The 22,688-nt window shown below is 60.7% G+C and overlaps 2 protein-coding genes across 4 annotated transcripts in view; one reads left to right on the top strand and one right to left on the bottom strand.

Annotated features, from left to right (window-relative positions):
* The first annotated feature begins 503 nt into the window (after positions 1-503).
* Positions 504-11,068, top strand: KCTD17 (potassium channel tetramerization domain containing 17). Of its 3 annotated transcripts, none has more exons than XR_011997974.1 (7): positions 504-823; positions 1,959-2,067; positions 4,260-4,351; positions 5,241-5,336; positions 7,039-7,164; positions 8,754-9,314; positions 10,204-10,299. XR_011997974.1 is itself a non-coding variant. In XM_072742468.1 (7 exons), exons 1-7 carry the CDS (start codon positions 641-643, stop codon positions 9,161-9,163), a joined length of 1,110 nt encoding a protein of 369 aa, XP_072598569.1. In that variant the 5' UTR covers positions 504-640; the 3' UTR covers positions 9,164-9,308. The 3 variants fall into 3 exon arrangements, 2 of the variants coding, with proteins under 2 accessions (XP_072598569.1, XP_025866816.2); XM_072742468.1 differs by lacking the exon at positions 10,204-10,299 and adding an exon at positions 8,477-8,570 and having other exon boundaries at positions 8,754-9,308; XM_026011031.2 differs by lacking the exon at positions 8,754-9,314 and having other exon boundaries at positions 10,204-11,068.
* Positions 11,069-13,645: 2,577 nt separating this feature from the next.
* TMPRSS6 (transmembrane serine protease 6) overlaps positions 13,646-22,688 on the bottom strand; it is a 31,116-nt gene continuing 22,073 nt past the window's right edge. Inside the window, exons 11-18 of the mRNA XM_072741600.1 lie at positions 21,466-21,611; positions 21,017-21,115; positions 20,134-20,247; positions 18,716-18,832; positions 18,271-18,439; positions 16,685-16,956; positions 14,855-14,991; positions 13,646-14,321 (exon numbers count right to left, since the gene is read on the bottom strand). Coding sequence (XP_072597701.1) covers positions 14,163-14,321; positions 14,855-14,991; positions 16,685-16,956; positions 18,271-18,439; positions 18,716-18,832; positions 20,134-20,247; positions 21,017-21,115; positions 21,466-21,611 — 1,213 coding nt within the window. The 3' untranslated portion in view covers positions 13,646-14,162. The remainder of the gene's footprint in view (positions 14,322-14,854; positions 14,992-16,684; positions 16,957-18,270; positions 18,440-18,715; positions 18,833-20,133; positions 20,248-21,016; positions 21,116-21,465; positions 21,612-22,688) is intronic.

The following is a 22,688-nucleotide window of genomic DNA, read 5'->3' as shown; positions in this document are numbered from 1 at the left end:
CACCTGGGTTCTTGCTGTGTGAGTCAGGGAGGCCACTTCACGTCTGTGTCCTCATCTGTACAGTGGGTATAGTAATACCAAAGCCGCAGGGCTGCTGAGAGCTTCAGTGACTAATAGAGACGTGCAAAGCATCTGGAATATGGTGGGTGGTCAGTCAGCGTTAGGCCCAGCTGTGCTGTCCTCAAAGAGCTCACGTTGGCCAGGAACCCGGTCCCCGCACCCACCGCGCCCCGCCGCGGGCAGTATGAAAGCGTCTTGGGAGCCCGGTGCAGGCAGACGCCCGGGAATCCCGGCAGCAGCGGTTTCTTGCCGTCCCAGCTGATAGCCCAGACCGCACGGGAGGAAACCGCAGGAGAGGAGCACACGGGGGGCGGCAGATGCGCGGACGCGGGGCAGCACACGCGCCGCCCGCCGGTCGAACGCGACCTTCCCCCAGCACCGTGACTCGGCCGAGGGCTGGGCCGGAGGCGGTCGGCGGCGCCCGCCAGGCGCGGAATGGGCGGGGCCGGGAAGGCGCCCCCGCGGCCCGGGGACCCCCCTCCCCGGCGCGGACTACAGCTCCCGGCGTGCCCGGCGCGCGCACCTGCCCGCCCCCAGCCGCCGCGCCCGCGGGGTGCAGACGCCGGGGCGAGCGGGGAGGATGGAGGCCGGGGAGGCAGCGCCGCCGGCGGGGACGGGCGGCCGCGCGGCGGGCGGCTGGGGCAAGTGGGTGCGGCTCAACGTGGGGGGCACGGTGTTCCTGACCACCCGGCAGACGCTGTGCCGGGAGCAGAAATCCTTCCTCAGCCGCCTGTGCCAGGGGGAAGAGCTGCAGTCGGACCGGGTGAGGCCCGCGCGGGGGGCGGCGTCGGGCGGGGGCTCTCCGCACGACCCGGGGCGGCCGCCCTCCCGAGAGCCGAGGCAGGAAGACCTGGCCCGCGGCGGGGAGGCGGGAGGGGATGGGAGGCCGAGGGATGTGCCCATTGCCGTGGCAACGGGACGACGCCAGCCCGCGGCCATTTGGCGCATTCTGAGCACTGCGCTGGGCTCCCACCCCAGGAGGCCGAGGGGTCGGGACTCTCCCCCTCCTTCCCTAGCGGGCCTGCCGCCCTGGGGCCGGAGCTGCTGAGGCTGCTTCTCCCCGCTCCCCGCCCTTTGGGGTGTGGGTGGCCTAGGAGTGCAGGGAGCTGGGGGAAGTCCTGGGATGCCTCCCGGGCCGGGCTTCATCAGGGAGGAGCCCTGGCCCGCCCGGCACCGTGTCTGGGCTCCCATTCCGGCTCCGGCTCAGGCTCCGGCTCCGAGGCAAACTGCCTGCATGACCTCGGGGGGGACCCCTCCCTGCTCCCTGCTCCCTGCTCTGGGCTCAGCCTCCTGCCCGTAACCGGAGGAGGCTGCTGTGGAGGTGACCTCGAGGGCCCCTGTCCCTCATTCCCCAGCCCTCTGATGCTGTGACCTTGGGCAAGTCCCTTTACCCCTTGACGTCTCCGTTTCCCCCCTGTAGACTTGTCCGGATGCCCGCCCTGCCTCCCTGCAGGCCCAGCCTGTCCAATGAGATAGCAGCTGCTTTGGAAACTTGTAAACATCTGACATCCCCAGAATGACTGGGGATCGGATGGAGATAGTGTAGGGCTGGCTTCAGGGCAACAGCCTCTCAGAGGGACGGTCCCCAAACCCTACTCTGGGTCGGCTGCCCCTCTGAACTCACTGGATGCTCACAATGGCCACCGGTTATGGGGGAGCGGAGTGAGGATCAGAGAAGCCAAGTCACTGGCCCAAGGTCACACAGTGAGGAAAAGGCAGAGGCAGGATTTGAACCTCGGTGTTTCTGACCCCAAGGCCTTTCTGCTCCATCATGCCACTTTGTTCCAGGGAAGAGAAGACTCTGCGTTCACCCCCTCCCTCCCATCCATACTGGGCCTGAAGGGAAGAGTGGGGAAGCCTCACTCTCCTCTCACTGCCTGTGTCCCTCATCTCCATAGGATGAGACCGGGGCCTACCTCATTGACCGTGACCCCACCTACTTTGGGCCCATCCTGAACTTTCTCCGGCATGGCAAGCTGGTGCTGGACAAGGACATGGCTGAGGAGGGTGAGTTGGTCCAGGGGACTGGCTGGGACCTGTATCCTCTACAGTCTGCCAGGGCCTTCATGGAGGTCCAGAGCCATTTTTCCCTGTCAGGGGGCCGGGGGAGACATTTAACTTCTTCCCTGTTTCCTGCTGCCTTATCCCTGACAAGACTGAATCCCAAAGCCTCTGCATGGGCTGAGCCTCGGGGCTCTGCCAAGCTGACCAGCCTGAGCTTTTGCTGGGTGCCAACAGAGAGCAGAGGGAGTGAGCCAGTGAGGCCCGCAGCCTCTGCTGTTGGCAGGGATGCCCTTTTCTCACCTCCTGGGAAGCCAGGTGTGAACGGGCTGGAGGTGGGTACGGGAGGGGGTCTGGCTCTTTTTCTGTGGGTGATCCGGTATCTCAGATGCCCGGTGAGGGCTGGCAGTCAGCAGGTGGGTGGAGCAGGTGACTCTTCCCCAAATCCAGTGGCCTCTGTAGCACAGCTGGTTGTGGGTGGAGGGGGAGCCTACCCCCCAGCAGGGGTTTGGTTCCTCCGGGGCCCAGGTGGCTGAGGCCTTATAGATGCTCACTTCTGGCTCCAGCGGATGGTGGGGAAGCCATGCCTGGAGAATATCCTCTTGGCAAAGCCTCAGCAGGGGCAGGGACTACATATAGTCAGTGCCAAGTCAACTCTTCCTTGGGGCACAGGGTGTGGCTCTGGGTCAGCTGATCCAGCCAGGCCAGCTTGGACATGTCACTTCTCCTTTCTGAGCCTCCTCTCATGTGTATGAATTAGGGGCGGTGAGCTGCTGGGGAGAGCATGTTTTGGGAGAACGGGTGTCATGAGCCCCAGTGCTTATAGCACAACCCATCCTTCCTCCCACGGTCTCCCTTCCTGACCCGCGGGTGGTGGGACATGGTGATCTAGAGGCCCTAGGGCTTCACACTCAGAGCCCACTGTAGGCACCAGCCCCTCAGGGAGCTCAGGTGCCTGGGCCTGGGAGCAGGGCCCGCAGGGAGGGGAGGTGAACGCTCCAGCTGCGTCACAGCTGATACCTATTTGCAGATTCTGGGATTCTCCTAGTTCTCCACTCCCAGGGCCTTGGACAGGGCCGGGGCCCCCACTGAAGGGGCCGGAGGATCTGGGAAGAGACTTATGATCTGTGGGACACCGGAAAGTCACTTAATGCCTCTGTGCCTCCATGCCCACATCTGTGAAATGGGATGACACTAGCACCCGCCTTCCTGGGCCTCTGTGAGGGTAAAAGAAACTAATACAAGTATGTCACTTGGCACAGCACCTGGCACCAAGGCCTGGGCTGCCATATTAGCTGTCTGTCACCTGCAGGGCTCACAGGGCACACTCAGGCAGTGACACTCGGTGACCACCTACCCTATGTCAGGTGCTGTGCGGACGCCAGGCACAGTAGGGCAGATCAGACATGCGCCCTGTCCTCAGGGAGCCCAGAGGCCAGTCATGGAAAGGACCAGAGGGGTCCCTTCCCTGTGCAAATTTAAGGGAATCCAAAGACAGTGCCCATTCCCTTTCACTGGAGAGGTGACTCAGTCTCTGAGACTCTCCAGTCCCTTGGCCATGTAGGGGCCATAACACCTGCTTTCCCATGTCCCCAGCGCTCATGATGAGCATAGGAGGGCTCCAAAGTCAGAGGAGTTTGCATTTGGATCCCAGCTCTGCCACTTGCTGGCTACGTAGCCTTGGACAGCTGCTTCTCTTTCCTGCCCTCAGTTTCCCTGATTGTTCAGTGGGGGCATGAAGGTGCCTACTTCTAGTGCTAAGAATTAACCACAGGAGAGAATGTAAAATGCTTAGCACAGTACTGGCACTTAGCATGTGCTTCAAGAACGGGAGCACATAATAGGAGGTCACCCAAGGTCCTTCTGGTGTGGCGTTCTAGGCTCCAGCCCCAGCAAGCCTGCTGCCTCTTGCTAGCCCTAGAGCGGCCCCCAGATGGGGGCACTGGCAGGGGTCCCTAGGTCACTACGCTCAGCACAGCAGGGATGGAGGACTGGTTGGGTGGCAGCCTCTCACCCCTTCCAGAGAGAGTGTGGGATCCCAGGAAGGACACATGCCCTCTTGCTTGAGGCCTGAACTCAAAGAAGCTCAGAGATCACCCACCATGACTAGAGTGGGTGTGGGCATGGAGGCAGAGGGGACAAGGGAGAGGAGGGCACGAGGGCGGCCTAGTGACCTGGGGCTGCTCTGTCTGTGCCAGGGGTCCTGGAGGAAGCGGAATTCTACAACATCGGGCCGCTCATCCGCATCATCAAAGATCGCATGGAGGAGAAGGACTATCCGGTCACACAGGTCAGCAGCCACAGAGCAGCTGTAGGGGGAGAGGAGGCTGAGGCTGGGGGAGGTGGGGGGAGCTTCCGGGGAGTGAGGAGGCCAAGCTAGCCTGTAAGGGGAGGGTGTTGTCCAGCTCCCAGGCTGCCCAGCAAACTCCCCAGACTGAGACAAGGACGTGGGCTTCTGTCCCTCACTGGGCTCTGTTTGCCATGTGACCTTGGGCCCATCACGCCGGTTCTTTGTACCTTAGTTTCCCCTTGTGGAATACAGAGGTGCTGAGACCTGCACTCTTGCCTTCCTCACAAGTAAAATGGGGTCAGTGTGCAGCTCCAGGGGGCCCTGTGGGGACAACGCAGGATGAGTAAACAGTCCATTCTGTGGGATCGGCAGACCCCAGGTGGGCATGGCACGGGCGCTGGAGTTCATATTTCTGAACTTGGACCCTGGGTCCTGTCTACAGGATGAGCTGGAGGGGTTCTCTGCCCCCCGGGGGAGACATGGCTGGGGGGTGGGTGGGCAGGTGGTGAGGCAGTATCTCCCAGCCCCAGGAGATTGAAATGGGGAGGCTCCAGGTCCTCCTTTCTGCCCCCGTGTGTCACCTGGTTCCAGCTCTGCTGCACTTAAGCTGGGTGACCTTGGGCAAGTAAGACCTCCTCTGAGCCTCTGTGAAAATCCATAACTTGTAGGGTTTGTGGAAGGATGAAGTGGTCATGCCTGTCGAGTGCCTGGCAGGCAGCAGAAAACTCAGAACCTGGCTGTCACCTTCCCCCGCTGCCCTGCCTTGCCCCCTCTCCTCCCAGGGGGATGTGGTGGGTGGGGAGAGAAGATGACAGGTACATCCATCGTCCCCCTCCTGGGGGGCCTGTCCCTCCCACGGGTGTCCTCCACGTGGCCTCTCTGCCTGCAGGTCCCCCCCAAGCACGTGTACCGTGTGCTGCAGTGCCAGGAGGAGGAGCTGACACAGATGGTCTCCACCATGTCCGACGGCTGGCGCTTTGAGCAGGTGCGCTGGGGCCCTGGGGCCACACCTGAAACCTCCAAGCTTCCGAGCAAAGCAGGTCCTTCCCTTCTGCAGCCCCAGGCTTGGGTTCCCCACCACAGCCCCCAGCCATCAAACTGAACAAGATTTCGGCAAGGCCACCTCTGGCAACTGACCGACCAGAACGAGAGGATGGAAGCCCCCCTTACTGCAGGGCAGCTCTAGGCAACCTCTTCGGTGGGGTTCTCACGGCCACTGAGAGGGTCTACACAGCAGTACAAGCGAGTGTCTAGCTCCCAAACGACAGCTCGGGCAAGCTGACAAGAGCCATATAAGCGAGTGGACTCCTCCTTGGGTCAGCACCTCTAGCGACAAGTCCACAGGTGCAGCTTCCAGGGTCCCTGCAAGGGACAGGCCGAGTCACAGCCTTGCTACAGCAGGGAAGCCGAAGCAGTGACTTCCCCTGAGGATTCACGGTGGCCGATTGTCCCCCAGTCCATGTGCAGTTTACCCATCAGGAGACACTTTATCACAGTGGCGTTGCCCTAGCCACACAGCTCACGGCCCACCTCTTGGGTTTCCAGATGCACAGAGCCAGGAAGTTAACCTAAGGTCGCACGTGTCCTTAGAGAAGAGGGGTTTGGCAAGCCCTTTATCTGTACCCACCATAGCTCCTTGTGTGTGGGGTTTGAAGAAGGGAGAAGGTTGGGGCTCCCCAGGACGGCCGACCAGTATGGAGGAACAAGCCGCAGCTGGGAGCCAGAGGCCCAGATCCACCATTTGTGTGCCACATGACCTTGAGCAAGTCACATCTCTCTGGGCCTCAGTTTCCTAATCTGTGATATGGGCCAATAGTGCTCCCTTCGCAGGACTCTCATGAAGATGGGAAAGGCCACTGATAAAGTCCCTAGCCTAGGGTAGGACTCAGGCCTTGGAGCCAGCCGGTGTCATGCAGACTGTCAGCATGTAAGTCTACAAGACTCCAGAGAGGACTCGGATTCTAATCCCTGTTCCACTCTTCCTGGCTGTGGGACGTCCTGCAGGTCACCACCTCTTCAAACCCTGTCTGCCAGAGTGGCTGATGTTTCTCACTGCCTGTCGGGTGAGGGTTCTTGGGGGCGGAATGTCATGCACAGGGCCTTGTGATTGTGGTTATTCCAGGGACCCCAGAACAAAGGTGGAGCTGCTCTTGGGAGTCTAAGGGAGTCTCTGGCAATTGCATGGGCTCCTCATGAGCTGATGGCTCAGGGACCACTGCTCATTTGCCCTCTGGCCTAAGGAGTAGATAACCTGTTCTACCTCTGCTTCCAACCTGTTCTACCTCTGCGGGGTGGCATCATGCCTAACCCCACCTTCCCTACCACTTGGTTCTGGGGCTGCTTCAGCCACATCTGGGATGGAGGGGGACGACCTGCCCATCCTAGGGCCTCCATCTGCTTGTAGAAATTGGCCTCTAGATCTGGGGCTGGGGTGAAGGGTGGGGAGCAGCAAAGATAAGGCAGTCCTCCTCTAAGGAACAGGCCTAGCCAAGCCTGTTGGAAGCAGACCTGCCACCCCGATGGGGGGTTGGTGAAAAGACTCTGACTTATTGTGGAAACTCGAAGCTGGGTGAGAACGGGAACTGCAAGATCAGGGCAGAAGTTGGTATCCTGACCCGTGCTGCTATCTCCCCGCTGGCTGCTTTCAACCCAGCCTGTCCTCTTTCTCCCCTTGCTCTGCCCCCCAGCTGGTGAACATCGGCTCCTCCTACAACTACGGCAGTGAGGACCAGGCTGAGTTCCTGTGTGTGGTGTCCAAGGAGCTGTACAGCTCCCCACATGGGCTGAGCTCTGAGTCCAGCCGCAAAACCAAGGTGAGCCCCCAGCCTCAGCTTCCCGCCCTCCCTCCCCTCCCTCCTCTCCCCGCCCTCCACCTAGCCATCCCTGCTTCTTTCTCCCTCCTGCTGTACACACATAACCACCTGGTCACAGCCAATGCCATCCATCCCATGCCACCCATGGTCCCATCTGCTCACGCCGGTTACCCAGGCCTAGGCAGGGGGAGACATGAAATGGGATCATCCTCAGGGCCCAGCAGGAGGAGACCTAGATGCTGTTTGAAAGGTGGCTACAGGGTGCACTGAACTAAGGGTTTGGCATGGTATACCATGCTCTTGGTGACTTTGGACAATCCCTGGCCCTCTCGGCCCCTCTGTTGTGTTTTCTGAGAAGCAAAGGTAGACCATGTCCTCTCTGTGGTGCCATCAAGCTTAGAACTTCTGGGATCCAGATGGCCCATTTATTTCCCAGAAGCGGGTCAATGTCGCCCCCCTAGCTGGCCTGGGCCAGAGCAGGGAAGCCAACTCTGTTAATCCTGCCCCTTTCCCAGACCCCTTCCTCAGGTGCTCTGCAGGAGGGCCCCGTCAGGAACTCCATGGGGCCCAGCCTTATGTTTCTGCCCTGGCCTTTGAGGCAGCAACAGCCAGCCATGGGCAGGGGACTGAGCAGAGGTCCTGCCACCCTGAACCCAGAGCCCATCAGAAGCCTTGAGGGCCATTGATGGGGCCGATGGGGCAGGGTGGGAAGCCAGGCCGGGAAGGGGAGAGACGATTTCTCCTGGGGGCCTGTCCCAGCGTGCTGGAGACTTATGAACCCTGGCTTCCTGTCTGTCTCTCTGCCTCCCTGTCCTGTGACTTCCCCTTCCCGTCTTGCCCTGTCAGGGCCAGTGCTGGCACTGCCTTGCAAGAGTGCAGAGTGAGCCCACTGCTCCTGCCTCTCTAGGCCAAAGCCTCAGAGCCTGGGCTGTTGGAGCCTGCTGAGGGCATCCCAGATGGGGGTGGTGTCCACCCTGGGGCCTTCTCCGGCCCCATTTCTATTCTGGGTCCTCCTAAAGTGAGGCCTTCCCAGATGCCCCTCCAGGATACCCCAGCCACACACCGGGCCTTGCTCCACGGAACAGTAGCCAGACGGATGCCAGAGTCCCCGGATGCCAGAGTCCCCGTCAGGGCCCCTTCTCCACCCCTGCTCTAGTCCCTTCCCAGGCTCCCAGGGGCCTCTCCCTCCTCAAGGCCCCCCTCCGTCTTGTCCGCCCCAAGGTGGGGCCCCTGGGGACAGCCGTGCCAGCAGGCCCTGGCCCCGGGTTAGCTCTGCACTCTTTCTTCCCTGGGTCCGCCGGCTGGTCCACAGAGCGCGGAGGAGCAGCTGGAGGAGGAGCAGCAGCAGGAGGAGGAGGTGGTGGAGGTGGAACAGGTGCAGGTGGAGGCAGATACACAGGAGAAAGGTGCAGCCACCCCCCGAGGAGAATGAATGCTCATAAAAGCCGGAGCCTCCCACCCACTGCCCGCTGGAGCCAGCTGCAGATCCCGGGGGCCGGGGCCTGCGGGGGGACGGGCCGCAGGGCTAGCTCCGCCGCGCCGGCCGCCTCACCTGCATAACCATCCCTTCTCTCACTTTCTCTTCGCAGCCCTGTCATCTCAGGAGCCCGCTAACCTTTTCTCCCTCCCACCACCACCGCCTCCTCCTCCTCCGCTTCCCGCCGGAGGCCCCGCCTCATCTCCACCCACCTCTTCTTCCTCCTGGATCTCATCTGCACCCTGCCTCTTCCCTCTCTGCCCCTGCCCGGGTTTCCTCTCTGCCTGCGCGCACCTCCCTCCCGGGGCCGCCCCCCCGGGCCCGGCCCTCCGCGCCCCCCGCGCCCCCCGCGCCCTCCCCCCGGGCGCCCCGGCCCCGCCTCCCCGAGCGTCCCGCCCGCCGCCGCCCGCGCCCCCTCGGGCTGCCCCCGCGCCCCGGCCTGGGGAGGGGGGCCCCGGCCGCCTCTGCCCCGGGCCCGCCGGGCGCCCCCCCGCCGCCGCCGCCGCCGCCGGGCCCCGCTGAGGCCGGGCCTCCCCGCCCGCAGCCTGCCCGCTCTCCGCGCCCTCACCTCTCCTCCTTGCAGGTTCCCGTCCGCACCCCTCCGAGCTGAGGCCGCGCTGGCCGTGAGGGCTCCTCCTCGGCCCCTCGCCCGCCCCCAGAGCCGCCACCCCCGGTTTGTAGCTTGGCGGAGCTGGCGGGAGGGCGGAGGCCAGGAGGGCGCGCGCTCCTCCTCCCGGACCGGAGCCCGCCGCTCGGCTGACTCCCCCCTCGCCGGTTTTGGCCTTGGCTGCGAGGCTCCGAGAGGGGAGTCAGGGGGCCCGGCCTCGGTCCCAGCCGCCCGCTGCACCAGAGCGCCAGAGCCGGGCTGGGGAGGCGGGAGGGGAACCCGGCGGCCCGGCCCCGCCCCCGCCCCCGCCCCCGCCCCGGGTGCCCTGTCTGGGGGTGGAGGGCTGGGGGCGGGAGCGGGGACGACAGCCGCCCTTGGATTCCCTGGGCCTTTAGGGGGTCAGCCAGAGCCGGCTGAGGATCGGGAGAAGTCCTGACCGGGTGCCCCCGAGCCCGCGGCTCAGTCTAACCTGCCCGCTGTGTGACCTTGGGCAAGTCACTGTCCCTCTCTGGGCCACAGTTGCCTCTAAAATGGGGACAGACAGCTGCTGTCTGTGACCTTTGCCTGAGACAGCAGGGACCTGGCCTTGACCCCCCCCCTCCCCTGGCCAGAGTCTTGGCGACTCCAGCCTCCGGGGCAGCCATCACCCAGCCCAGGATGGGTCATGGGGCTCCAGGATGGGCGAGCTGGGTCCCCTTCCTGCTCCCCCACTCGGCTCTGAATCCACCTTCTCTGGGCCTCAGCCCCCCACCCTCTTCTCAGAAGGGAGCCTGTGACTCACCTACCTCTTTCTCTCTCCCTCTCTTCCCTGCCCCTCCCTCCATTTCAATCTCCTCTCTGCCCTCCCCTGGCCTTGCCTCACCCCCTCCTCACTGGCCCCGCCCTCTCTTCCCCCTCCCGGTGTTCTGACCACCCCACCCCCACCCCCCTGCCCCTTCCCCCTCTTTTTTTCTAGCTGTTACAAGCCAGAGGCACCCGGATGTGAGGCCCCAGATCACCTCCAGGGACTTGGGGTTCCGATCTGAAATCCTTTATTTTTGTACCGCGGGGTGGGCCCCGGGCTCCAGGCGGAGGAAGCACTCTCCCCCCTGCCACTTCTGTCTGCACCTGCCGGGCTCTGATTGCCCCCCGCCTCGGGGGGCCGGGCGGGGGCCCGCTGGGACCTCTCAAGGCCCGAGGTGGGCCCCTGGACCCCTGGGCAGAGCTGCCTGCGCGTGGCCGAAGTGTGGCGCTGTCCAGCTGTGTTTCCCACGCCCCCGTGGGCCCTCCCCTGGGTCCCCCAGCTGCATGAATGGTACCCTCCCCCCCCACCCGGTCACGTCTCCTCCCTGAGCCTTAGTCTCCCCGTCTGTCAAACGGGGTCACTCTCCCCACCGCCACCTACCTCACAGGGTTGTTGTGAGGTTAACAAGGAGGAGCAAGGCCCCAGAATGCACCAGACTGGAGGGTGGCCCTCCCCCAGAGGGGGCAGGGCCTGCTCAGCCCCAGAAGGAGATCCAGGTATTGGTGGGATGAAGGGTGCGGGGTTGGCCGCATGGGAAGAAGGGGGAGGGTGGCTCAGCCTCCACCTGGGCTGCTCCCACCCCTGTCTGCACTGCTGGGTGCAGGGGGCCCTGGCCAGGAGAGGGCAGGCAGGGGCAGGTGGGTGCAGTGCGGCCATTCAGGAACTAGTGATGAGGACCAGGGGGCCACTCCTCCCTTTGCCCTGGGAGAGCCTAGGGGTAGCAGGGGCTGAGCAGGGGGTCCCTCCTGCATTTATGATCCCCCCCCACACCCTGGGCTGTGTCCAACCCCGCCATGTAATAAAACTTGAAGAAACAGCCGCTGGGCTGCCTCCCTCTCTTCCTCTGGGCCACTGTCGGGGACTGGGCTAAATTCAAGGTGGGGTCAATGACATGTGGGTAATGGGGCTTTTTCCTAAAGCCTGGGGACACTGCCCTGTGGTCACTGTGCTGCGTATTGAGGGAGGGAGGTCACAGCTCCATCCTCTGCCCAGCAGCCAAACAAGGGCACCAACTCCCCCTTGCTGGGAGAGTTTTGGCAATTCCCCGCCCTCTCTGGGCCTCCAGTAAGTCACCTGTAAAGTGAAGGCTTGGACCAGGTGACTTCCTAGGCCCAACCCCTGGAGCCATGCAGGTCTCTTCCTGCCTCTGGGCAGCAACAGGGAATGCTGAGGGGGTAGGGAGCTCCTAGAATCAGGATGGCAGGACCCGCCCCCAACTTCCCAGCCTCAGCCCACCATTCCTTTGGCCCTTTGCTCCAACCTCTGCTGCACCCTGACCACCCCCATGCCCCCTCTGCTTCCTGCTGTGCCTTTCCTTGGTCCCCTCTACCCCTCCCTATCGCTACCACCCTTCTGCCCCAAGTCCCAGGAAATAGAAACACTGGGCCCGCGCTCCGACTTCTTTCCGAGCCCTCTGGACCCCAGGCTTCAGCAGGACCTCCCACCCCACCCCACCTGGCCAGTCCCTTCACAGACCTGGTCCTACCAAATGTCTACCTTGCTTCCCTGCCCCAGCCTCTTAGCACTGCTAGGAACATCCCTGCAGAGCAGGGGTCCCCTACGCAGAGACCCTCCCCAGAGCTGCCCACCGCTCCACTCAAGCCTGGGGGACCCTCGCCACTCCCCTCAGGACATTTGGTTCGCTGGACTGACCTCACGTTCTGTGTCCAACTCTGTAGAAAGTCACCAGGAGGCTTGTTAAGCCAACAGATTGTCCTTTGTGGCCCCCCAGTTCTGACCCCCTAAGGCTAGGGAGGGGCCTGCAAATTTGCATTTTAGCCAGGGGCTCCCAACATGCATCTGCAGCCTCTGTGAGAAGACTGAGAGGCTCAGGGTGGGATGCTTTAACATCCTGTCCCCACCCAGGGCTCCCCCGCAAGTGTCTGCTCTGCTCCTCCCCCAGGCGGGGCCAGGGGGCAAGTAATCTTAGGCTTGTGCCCCCAGGAGCCACTCTCTGGCTTTGACATCTTCCCCACCCAGGGTCCCTGCCTTTGACATTTCCCCTCACCCAGGCTCCCCTTCCCTAGCTGGGAAGCTAGACTCCGAGGAAAATGTGTCCACATTTGACTCCCCACTTCCTTACCTCTTCCTCTGCACCCAGAAGGCACCACTGACCCTCCCTGACCACTCCCACTTGGTTGCTAAAGTTCCACCCCCAGTTCCCCTCCAGCTCTGGGTGGTTCCACACTCCTCAGGAGCCCCCCTGCCGTGTCTGTCTCCCCCCTCTTCAGTCTCTTCTGAAGAGGGTTTCTGAAATACCTCCTCCAGACTTCAAGCCCCACCTACCTCCTGCACACCTCCCTCCCAGAGGCACCCCAAGTTCTGACACCTCCTCAGAGTCTTTCCCTCCCCAGGCCAGGCAGCGGCAGTTACTTCACTAGCCTTTGGGACAGACCCCGGGGAGTGGTCCTGGGTGGCGGCTCCTGCCTCACCCAACCCCAACACTGAGGGTCCTTCACGTCCATCCCCGCTGCCTGGCTGGCTCATTAGATCCCCACCTCTCCCCCCTGGATCTCAGCAGTGGCCTCCTCTCAGCCTCCCTGCCTCCGGCTCCTGCTCCTGCGCTGGTGCCTCCACACTGGTGTGTGCCGGTGGTCCTTCTAAAATGTGAATCCACTCGTGGCACTCCCCTGCTTTAGAGCCTTCTTCTGTGGCTCCCCACAGCACCCAGCGTCAAGTCCTTAGCTCAACTCCAGATTCTTTCTCATCTGAGCTCAGTTTGCTCGCCTCTCAACCTCTGTTTAATTCAAAACAGCTCACCAACATGCCCTGTTCTTTTAGGACATAGGCCTTTACACATGCAGTTCCCCTGTCTGGAATGCCCTTCTCCACCTTGGTCACCTTTGGGCTTCAACTCAAATCTCACCTCCTCCAGGCAGCCTTCGCTGACTTCCCGAGTTCCATGCTACTCCAGAGCCCCTTCACGCTGGATTGTCATCCCCACCCTTCCTGAGACCAGGGGCTGAGTTCTGTGCCTCTCTGTGACCCCAGCACTGTGGTTGGCGCGTAGTAGGAGACTGAGGGGTTGCTGAATGCAAAGGGAGTGTTGTGCTGAGAAGTGCTGGACTTGGGAACCAAGAGGCTTCTACACCAAGCTTCACTCTGAAGCCTCCTGTTATGATCCTGAGGATGGCTCCGCCCCCCTGCCTCAGTTTCCTCCCAAGCTTGCAGACAGAGCCCATCACTTCTCCCATCCTTCACTCCTATCCAGGGGTCACCAAACCACTGCCTTCCTGGGGTTGCTCCAAGGACCTGAGCAACTGGCCTGAAGGTGACCCCTGACCCCACCTTGGCCTTCTAGACATTTGGCAAACAGGCTGAGCTGGAAGCAGGGTCTGCTGTCAAAATGTAGGGTTGGTGCCCCAGGGCCCCAGTCAAACCCCACAGCAGGGCCTCAGATCAAACGACTTTATTCCACAGGGTGGTGGAGCTCACTTCCAGGTGAGAGTGGGCAGTGGAGGCCCAGGGGACAGGTGGTGGGGTGAGGACCCTAGACCTGGGGCTCCCCCACCCTTTGGCTTATGGTGGCAGCTGGCCCACTTGGCTGTCTCTAGGGCTCTGGGGGCGCCTTCCATCCCCACCCCTCAAGTTCACAGGCTGGATCTGCTCTCTGCATTGGCGGAGGGGAGCTCAGACACCCCTGTTGGGACCTGGAAGCCCCGTTATCACTGCTGAACCATTCCCAGTGGGCAGCAGAGGAAGGGGAAGGAGGAGAGAGAATCAGGAGACAAAAGGGCTAGATGTGAACCCCTCCAGCGGGCCAGCTGACCATCCAGGCCCTGCGGTGCAGGGGAAGTTGACCTCCGCGGGGCCCTGCTGCCCCCACAATTACTTGCTCCCCTGACTAGTGGGTGCTCTGGACTCCCTGAGTCCAGCAGGTGGGCCCCAGCTCTGCAGGGAGGGGGAGCTCCTCAGGTTAGCACCTGTTGGATCCAGCCAATCACACCTGTGATGCGTGTGTAGACACCAAAGTAGTTGGGCCGGCCACAGCCCAGGCCCCAGCTGACCAGCCCTGCCAGGAACCAGCGGCCACTGGGTTCCTTGCACACTAACGGGCCTCCCGAGTCGCCCTGAAAGGGGGAGAGGAGAGATGGGGTGGCATCAGGGTAAGCCAGGGGTCCTGATGCTGGGAGTTTCCCAAGGGATAGCAAGAGAGTCACATCCCCTTTTGAAACCTTTGCTTCCCTTGCCCCTGATCGATGGGGAGAGGCCAAAGCAGCCGGGCCGGTTCTTCTGTGAGTCCTGGCTGTCGTGGAAGTGTGCATGTGTCCCCATGCCCCCCTCCTTTCTACCTCCCTTCTGTGCGCTCCTGTTCCTAGTGACTGTGTCACCGTGGGTCAAGCGCCTCGCTCAGATGGGCAGCGGAACTGGGTTGGAGCCTTAGACTTGCCCACCCAGCTCTCCTGTGAACTTGGCGCAAGTCCCTCCACTTCCCTGAACCTCAGTTTCCTTATCTGTAAACTTGGGACAGCGATCCCCACCTTGCAGGGAGGCTGTGAGGCTTCAGCAGGCTGGTGTGAGCAGAGGGCCAGGCCTTGTGTGATGTGAGCGCCGCCCTCCCTCCCACCTCCGGGCCCCCCCAGTCCCCTGCCCCAGGAGTCACCTGGCAGGCATCCTTCTTGCCCTTCCGGTAGCCGGCACACAGCATGCGGGGTGTCACCTGGTAGCGATAGGCCTCGCTGCACAGGTCCTGCGGGATCAGCTGCACATCCACCTTCTGCAGACCATTGCTGGTGGGGCCTGCCAGGGTGGTGGAGGGTGAAGGCAGAGATGAGATCTGACTCTTCCTTCCGCTGCTCCCCTTGCATCTCGGGATCCCCCTTCATCTCTCCTGCTCTGCCGGTCTCCTCTGCCTGCACCTCTCCATTGCTCTGTTCTGGCCCCTTGTGGGCACCCCCCAAAGAGTCCCTACCCAAAGCCTATCCGGACGAGCCCCCCCCCACACACACACACACACTGCCCTTCCTGCTTGAGACTTCTTGGCCACCCCACTCTACTCTGTGACAGCCCCTGGAAGATATTTCCAGAGCACACATCTGACCCTTACACTCTCTGCCTAAACTTCATTAGTATCCCTCCACTGTCCAGCCGGGTGCTTTGCCACGATGCTTCATGTTAGAGCCCCCAGGGAGCTTCAGTCTGCACTGCGCCTGGTCCCACCCTGAGATCTGGTCTGTTGGCTAGGGTGGGGCTCAATGATGGTGTTTTCCTGGAAGCATCTCAGTTGGATTTAAAGTGCAGGTCAGGCTAAATCCAGGCTGAAGCTCCTTACAATGGACTACGAGGCCCTCCTGTACTTCCTTTCAATCCTCACCCACATTCGCTTGCCCCCAGCTCCCCTCTGGTGCAGGGTGTTCTCAGGACCCTGGGTTGCCATCTGTGCCCTTAACCAGAACACCTTTCTCCCCAGCTGGGACTGGGACACTGCTGACTTACCCTTCCAGCCTCAGCTTAGACAGCCCCTCCTCTGGAAGCCTCCCTGACCCCACCTGGTTGGGTACCTCCTCTGGGCTGCCAAGGCCAACTCTACCCCCCTACCTATGTCCACTCTTAGCACTGTTCCCCCCGCCTCAAGAATGTTCTTTCCATCTTTATGCCAACTCAAAGCCTGGCATGTAGTAGGTGCTCATAAACATGTCCTTGAATGAGTGAGCAAATTAAGCAATCCTTGCTTTACCACTGTTCTCCATCATCCCCTTGAATGAGTTACTGTGCATCTGAGCCTCAATTTGTCCATCTTTAATTTATCTCTATACCCCTTCCTGCCTCAGGTTGTAAATTATTGTACCCATCTTTAAAGGTGCCTGTTTTAAGGATGCAGGGCATGGCTGTGGATATGCCAGCCTGGGCCTGTATTCACAGAACAGGGGTGGCCCCTAGGGGTGGTCAGTTTAGGTGGGAAGGGGAGAAACCTCCTGCTTCAGGGGTGGTAGCAAGAACAGCAGGGCTCTGGGGTCAGGCAGTCATAGGCGCCAACCCTCTCTGGCTGTGTGACTTGGAGCAACTGCTAAAATGGGACAATAATATCCACCCCTAGGGGTATTGGGTGGCTTAAATGAGACCACGTTCCCTAAAATCCAACCTCAAGGTAGGAAGCCATCTCTGTGCAAGGAGCAGAGTTTGGAGCTTGCCTGTGGGCTGTTGCCTTCCTCACCTGCCCCATCACTTCCCACATATCCCCCAAGATAACCTCCCATGCCCTCAGTTCCCTTTAAAGGCCTTCAGGAAGGAGGGAAGGGCCGAGAAGGCGGGAGCCACCCACTATAGTAAAAGCTTGTTTTCTTCTGTGACATCGAGCCCCCATTAATCGCAGGACCAGAGGGACCGGGGTTGGAGCTTTGGGGGCCCCTTGCCACCCCCAGCTTACTCCAGGCTGGAAAGCATGGGGAGGCAGACTGCACCCCATCTCCCCGCCCCCCAACAGCCGGCTCACCACCCTCGCGTAGGGCGCCCCAGCCCGTGATCCAGCAGTGCAGGCCAGGCTCAAAGAAGTGGGAGCGTGCGGGCAGGCAGACGGGGCGCACGGCGGCCGAGCGCACCACGGGGTGGTCGAGCTGCAGCAGGGCCACGTCGTAGTCGTGGCTATCCTCCTCGTGGTAAGGGTGCAGGAGCAGGCGGCTCACCTTGAAGGACACTTCGCCCGGCCAACGCGAGCTTTGCCACACTTTGCCCAGGAACACGGTCCACAGCGCTGGGGAGGCCATGCTGGGGTGGGGATGGGGGTCCACGCTCAGCCGCTGCTGCTCTGACCCCAGGCCCTTAGGCTAGCCAGCTTCCTACCCGGACACCCATCCCTTCCCTGCTCTGGAAAGCCCGTAGCTGCTGGGCCGTACAGCCAGTGACACTGGTGCTGGAGTCCACCTGCCTGGGTTCCAATCCCAGCTTCATCCCTCCCTGGATGTGTGTGCACCTCTCTAGGCCTCAGTCTCCTCATCTGTGAAACGGGAACAGTGTCTTCTACTCCTATGTTACTGGAAGGAATTTACTACGACTGTGCATGCAAAAAAAAAAAAAAAAAGTTAGCACAGTACCGGGCAATGGAATATTTCCCTCCTTTTTTCTGCACTTTACAGATGGGGCTGCTGTGAGCTCGCTGAGACCTGCTGGTCCTCACTAGGAGGGGTGGGCATTGAGTATGGAGCAATCAGCAGAGACTGGGCAGTAAAGGACCATGGGTGCCAGGTCAACATCCAGGTCTTTCTTTACCTCATGGGCTGTGGGGCGCCAGGGAGGCAGTGAGAGAAGAGGTCAGGCTGCACCAGAAAGAGCACCCAGCCTCCTGGGTAGGGGATGCAAAACGGAGCCAGGCTCTGGGCCACCTGGAGTGATGTGTGCACAGTGCTGGTGATAGTGTGGACAGGCAGTGGCTAAGAATTGGTCTGATGCACCAAGAGGACTTGCCATCTGGCTCTGGATGTAAGGGGCAGGGGATGGGGTGCCCTGATAGCTGGGGACTGTGTAGACCCAGGACAGAAGAGGAGGTATGGAGGGTAATCCAGGACTGGCTGTTCTGGGGGCCAGGGCGGGGCCCAAGAGATGGGGCTGGGGGTGGAGAGGGGGCATCGTCAGCCACCATGCAGGTGGAGAAGATGTCTGTGGGGCTGGGTGGGATGTCCCTTCTTGGAGGCTTCTTGGGCCCCACTCACCAGGTCACAGCACCTGGAGGGGGGTCATGGCCTGTGGCCAGGCCAGGCACTTCTGTTCTGTGCTGTACCCCTAGTGTCTACACAGCTCCCTAGTAGGAGCACAAGAAATACTGCTGAATGGATGAGTGAGTGAATGAGTGAATGAATGAATGAATCACTGACCCAACCTAAAGCAAGATACCAGAAATGGAACAGAGAGGTTGAGCAACATTTCCAGGGGCACAGACTATGTTTGAGGTGGAACCAGGACAGCAAGTCTGCCGGCTGCTCACCATCCTTCCCTCCTTCCTGGATCTCAGACCCATGTCCCTCCCTGCCAGGCCTCCTCTCCTCCATCTCTCGTGGTCTAGGTCCCCATGTCCCCCCAACTCACCTGTCATCCTGGAAGCAGTGGGCAGCTGTTATCACCCAGCGGTCAGCAATGAGCGCCCCCCCGCAGATGTGTCGGCCTCGAATCTGGAGGCTGGCCTGCCAGGGCCACTCGCCCTCTGAAGACACGGCCCCACCCACTATGCGGCCAGAAGGGCCCTGGAGGCCACAGTCTGGGGGTGCAGGGGGTGGGGGGGAGCACAGGGACAGCCAGAAGCCAGTGAGGAATGGACACAGGCAGACAGAGAAGGGGAGGCAGGAAGGCCAAAGGAAAGATGAAGGGATGGGAGAGAATGAAGGAGAGGCAGGACCCAGGGCGGGTGCAGAGGAGAGACAGAAAGAGACAACATGAGTTCTCCCTCAGCTCCCAGTGTGGGCCCCCTCCCTCCCACACTCCAGGGCCCCCAGGGGGACAGGGGCTTTTGCCCACCCGCCTGTTGGGGGCTCACCACAGTGCTGCTCGTCTGAGCCGTCCTGGCAGTCAGGCAGCCCATCACACTGCGGGTTGGGCTTCTTCACGCAGCTGCGGTCCTCACACTGGAAGGTGAATGTCCCACAAGGCACCCCTGGAGGAGAGGGGTGGGGGCAAGACACGGAGGGTGGGCCCCTGAGCCCCAGGGAGCCTCCAAAATGAGGCCCAGGGAAGATGGAGCCTAGAAGAGGCCAGGAGGAGACTAGGGAGGGGTCCCTTGAGCTCGCTGAAGGGTACCCTGAGGTTCCTGAAAGGTCTCCTAAAGGCAGGATATATCTCTTCCCTGTGTCCCTTCACCCCCCTCAGACTGGCCTGTGGAGAGCAAGGCTGCATCTCCCCCACAGACTGCGCCTCCTGAGGTCACACCTGCCAACCCGGGTGGACCTGAAGGCAGAACTGTTCCTCCACTGTCCATTGGCTCCCAAGAGCAGGGCTGTGCCTTCCCCATCAGTCTAAGGCTCCTCTACGAGCCCAGCCTTCCTCCAGACCCTGGCCCCACCTAGCCGCCCACCTGCTCCTCACTGTCTTTGCCATAAAGAACTTTCTGCACCACCACCTGGTCTTGGCCTACTCTCCTTCCCTCCTGCCTATTTAAATCTTATCTCTCTGCAAAGCCAAGTTCAAAGTCCACCTCCTCTAGGAAGCTTTCCCTGCCTGATGTTCTCCTGCACTCCAGTCTTCCCATGCTACTAGACATGAAGTCCAGAAGGCGATGGGCCAGAGACAGTCACCCATCAGGTCTTCCTACTAGCAGATAATCCCAAAGCGCAGGGACCACCTCTCTGGTGTCTTTTATTCCCACTCCCTCACTCTGCTCACCTATCACTGGGGTGTCTGTAGGTGTTGGATGGGTGGGTGGGGTGGATGGATGGATGGATGGATAAAACAATGGACACAGACAGGAGATGGGGCAGACCAACAAATGGGTGGATTGATGGTCCAGTGGGGAGACTGACAAACAGAAGGATGGATAAATGAGTGGATATAAGGACCAACAGACAAACAGGTAGTTAGCTCAGTGGATGGATGCATACATGCATTCACAGATGGATGAAAGATGGAACGATGAACACAAAGACAGATGAACTGATAAGTGGGTAGGTTGATGGGCTCAGTGGATAGGGAGACAGGTGGGTGGACAGGCAGATGAATGGATGGATGAGTGGATGTATGAATTGATGGACAGATAGATGGTTGGGGAGACCATAAGATGGATGGATGGATGGATGGATGGATGGATGGATGGATGGATGGATAAGCGTCCATTCAGATAGTTGGTGAGTCTTTGGACAAGAAGGCAGAAACCTCTGCTGAAGAAGCACGCAGGAAGTCTGGGCTGTCTGGCTAAGCCCATTATTTGGTTTCCCTCTAGAGAGCTGGTCATACCCACCCTACCTTCCTGGCAGTGCTCTTCGTCACTCCCATTGAGACAGTCAGGCTGCCGGTCACAGACTCTGGACAGTGAGATGCAGGTGCTGTCTTCTTGGCACTGGAATGTGGCTCTGCAAACTGCATGGGGACACACAGAGGAGGCAGGTGAGAGGAAGGCCGAGGAGCCAGGCCGGGACTTTGTGCTGCCTGTAGAACGTGTATTGTATTATATGCTGTGACTACAGATCTCTTTCTCAGCTACTTTACGTGCGAGTTTCATAGCAACCCTTGAGATACCCCATTTCATCAGTGGAAACAGAAATGAAATGACCTGTCCGAGGTCATCTGGCTGAGCCAGAACCTGAAGCCAGGTGCTCTGGTTCTAAATATGAGGCACATCTCCTCTCCTTCCTGCTTTTCTCCCCAAGGATTTAAAACTTGGTTGGATGGGGCTGTGGAAGGTTTGGGGAGATCAGACAAGAAAAGGCTGCCCTGATGGTGAATGTGGGGGCCAGAAGCAGGACTCAGAGAGAGACGCGTTACTCTAAGACAGTCCTGACAGTCCCACCGGGGCCCCTGCTGCCAGGGCTGGCCAGTGGTGAGCATAACTCCAGTAAGAGTTGGCAGCTCTAGTCTGAACCCCTGAAGTGGAGGGGTGGAAATCCCACTCAAGGGAGGAAGACGCAAGATTCTCTCTGTGGCCACCCCAGGCTTGCCTTCCCCTCCATGGTCCTCCCTCCACTCTGTTCCCTCTTGGACAGCTGGCTGGGACAGATGGCTTGGTGGAGAGCAGCCCTGAGCTGGGAGTCAGGAGAACTGGGTCCCAGCTTGTCCCTGCTACTGCCCCAAACGGTGGTCCCGAGGGGGAGGCAAGGACAAGGGAAGGATGGGACAGGCGGCTGCTCACCACAGTTTCTCTCATCCAGGCCGTTGGGACAGTCCTTGACCCCATCGCAGGCAGGCACACATAGTCCATTCACAGAGCAGAGGAACTCTCCAGGGCAGGCTGGATGGGGAGGGCGCCATCAGGACACACGTCCTCATGCAGACAGGACGCACTTGTGTGCTCACACATGTACCCACATGTACACGCACCTGTATACACGGTGCATGTGGACAGACATGTTCGAGCACATGTACACAGCATGCACACATGTGTGAGTGTGTATCCCTAGGAACACAGGTGACGGCCTTGCCAAGAACTCCTTTGTGTGTGGTCACACATAAAGCTGCAGGTATTGTGTACACTCGCACACACACATCCAGTCCTTTGGTCCAGCCTCTTGGTGCTTCCGGGGAAAGCTGCAGGGGCATCGGGGGTGCCCTCCCTGCCTCCCCAGGGCTGCCCATACTCACGATCCGACTGGTTGTATAAGCCGTAGTGCACCTGCACACCGGGCCCGGTGAGGGGGATCTGGGATGTGAAGTTGACGGTGATGCCGGCAGTGGCCACCACGGGGATCCTCTCGGCATAGGGCTGCAGGGTGCGCAGGCCACACAGCCTGGGGGTGACAGAGGCAGACTCAGGGCCCCATGGGCCAGCCAGAGGGAAGGGACAGCTTAGGTCTCCACACACAGACAGGACAGGGGCAGAGCAGCTGGAGAGGAAGGGGGAGCTGCACCCCCACCTTCACCTTCTCTGTCTTGATTTCTCCCTTGGGTGACCACTCACCCCGAGTCATCTTACAGAAATCAGCCTATGTCACTCCCCTGCTCAGAATCCTTCAGTGGGCTCCCCTGCCCTGCAGGATAAAATTCAAAGTCTGAATTCTCCTCCTGGTCACCTAGGAGCTGTGAGACTGGCAAGTCAGGGTCCTTCCCTGAGCCTCACTTTCAAATAAGGGAAATTATCATTTCTCTGTTGGCTCCCAATCTGACAGGACTTCAGCATGTCAGCAGAGGCAGGAGTCTTTGCGGGTCTGCTGTGTGTAGGCAGGGAGGACGCTGCCCTTGGGCTCAGTGTCGGGGAAGAGGCAGCGGTGTGTCCTTCCCACTAAGGTGGGACCATTCCCCAACCAGGGGAGGTCCCTCACACCCTGCTGGATGCCCCCACCCCACCATGGTGCGCTTGTTCCCACACAGCAGGTGGGAGAAGCCCTACAGAGGCGTGAAGTTCTTCCCAGAGAGCAGGTAGGAATCTTCCCATCTCCGGGGATGGAGGGCACAGGGGGTGCATCCCACCAGGCGTCAGGGCACACTTGCCACCCAGAGCACGGGGGCACGCTTTCACCAAGTGGGTGCCACCCCCCCCCCAAGAGCGACAGGCTGCTCTCCAGACAGCACCCGGGGCTCCCTCCCTCCCCAGGTGGGTCAGCCCCCTCACAGCGAAGGGAGCATCCTCCCAGAGCAAATAGGAACACCTCTGCAGACCAGGGAAACACACCCAGGACACAGGTCAGAACATATGCAGTGAGAACTGAAAGTGCCCCCAGCAGAGAAGGTAGAGAAGGCAGGAGGAAGTCAAGAGAGCAGGTGGGACTGCCCCAAAGCATGATGGGAGCATCCCACAGCAGACACAACAGCCCACAGAGCCAGTCCCCTAATTCCCGGGGGCCAGGTACTTCCACAGAACTTGTAGA

This window comes from Vulpes vulpes, chromosome 16 (genome assembly GCF_048418805.1).
Source record: "Vulpes vulpes isolate BD-2025 chromosome 16, VulVul3, whole genome shotgun sequence".
Taxonomy (NCBI): domain Eukaryota; kingdom Metazoa; phylum Chordata; class Mammalia; order Carnivora; family Canidae; genus Vulpes; species Vulpes vulpes.
This window is presented reverse-complemented; position numbering and strand designations above follow the sequence as displayed.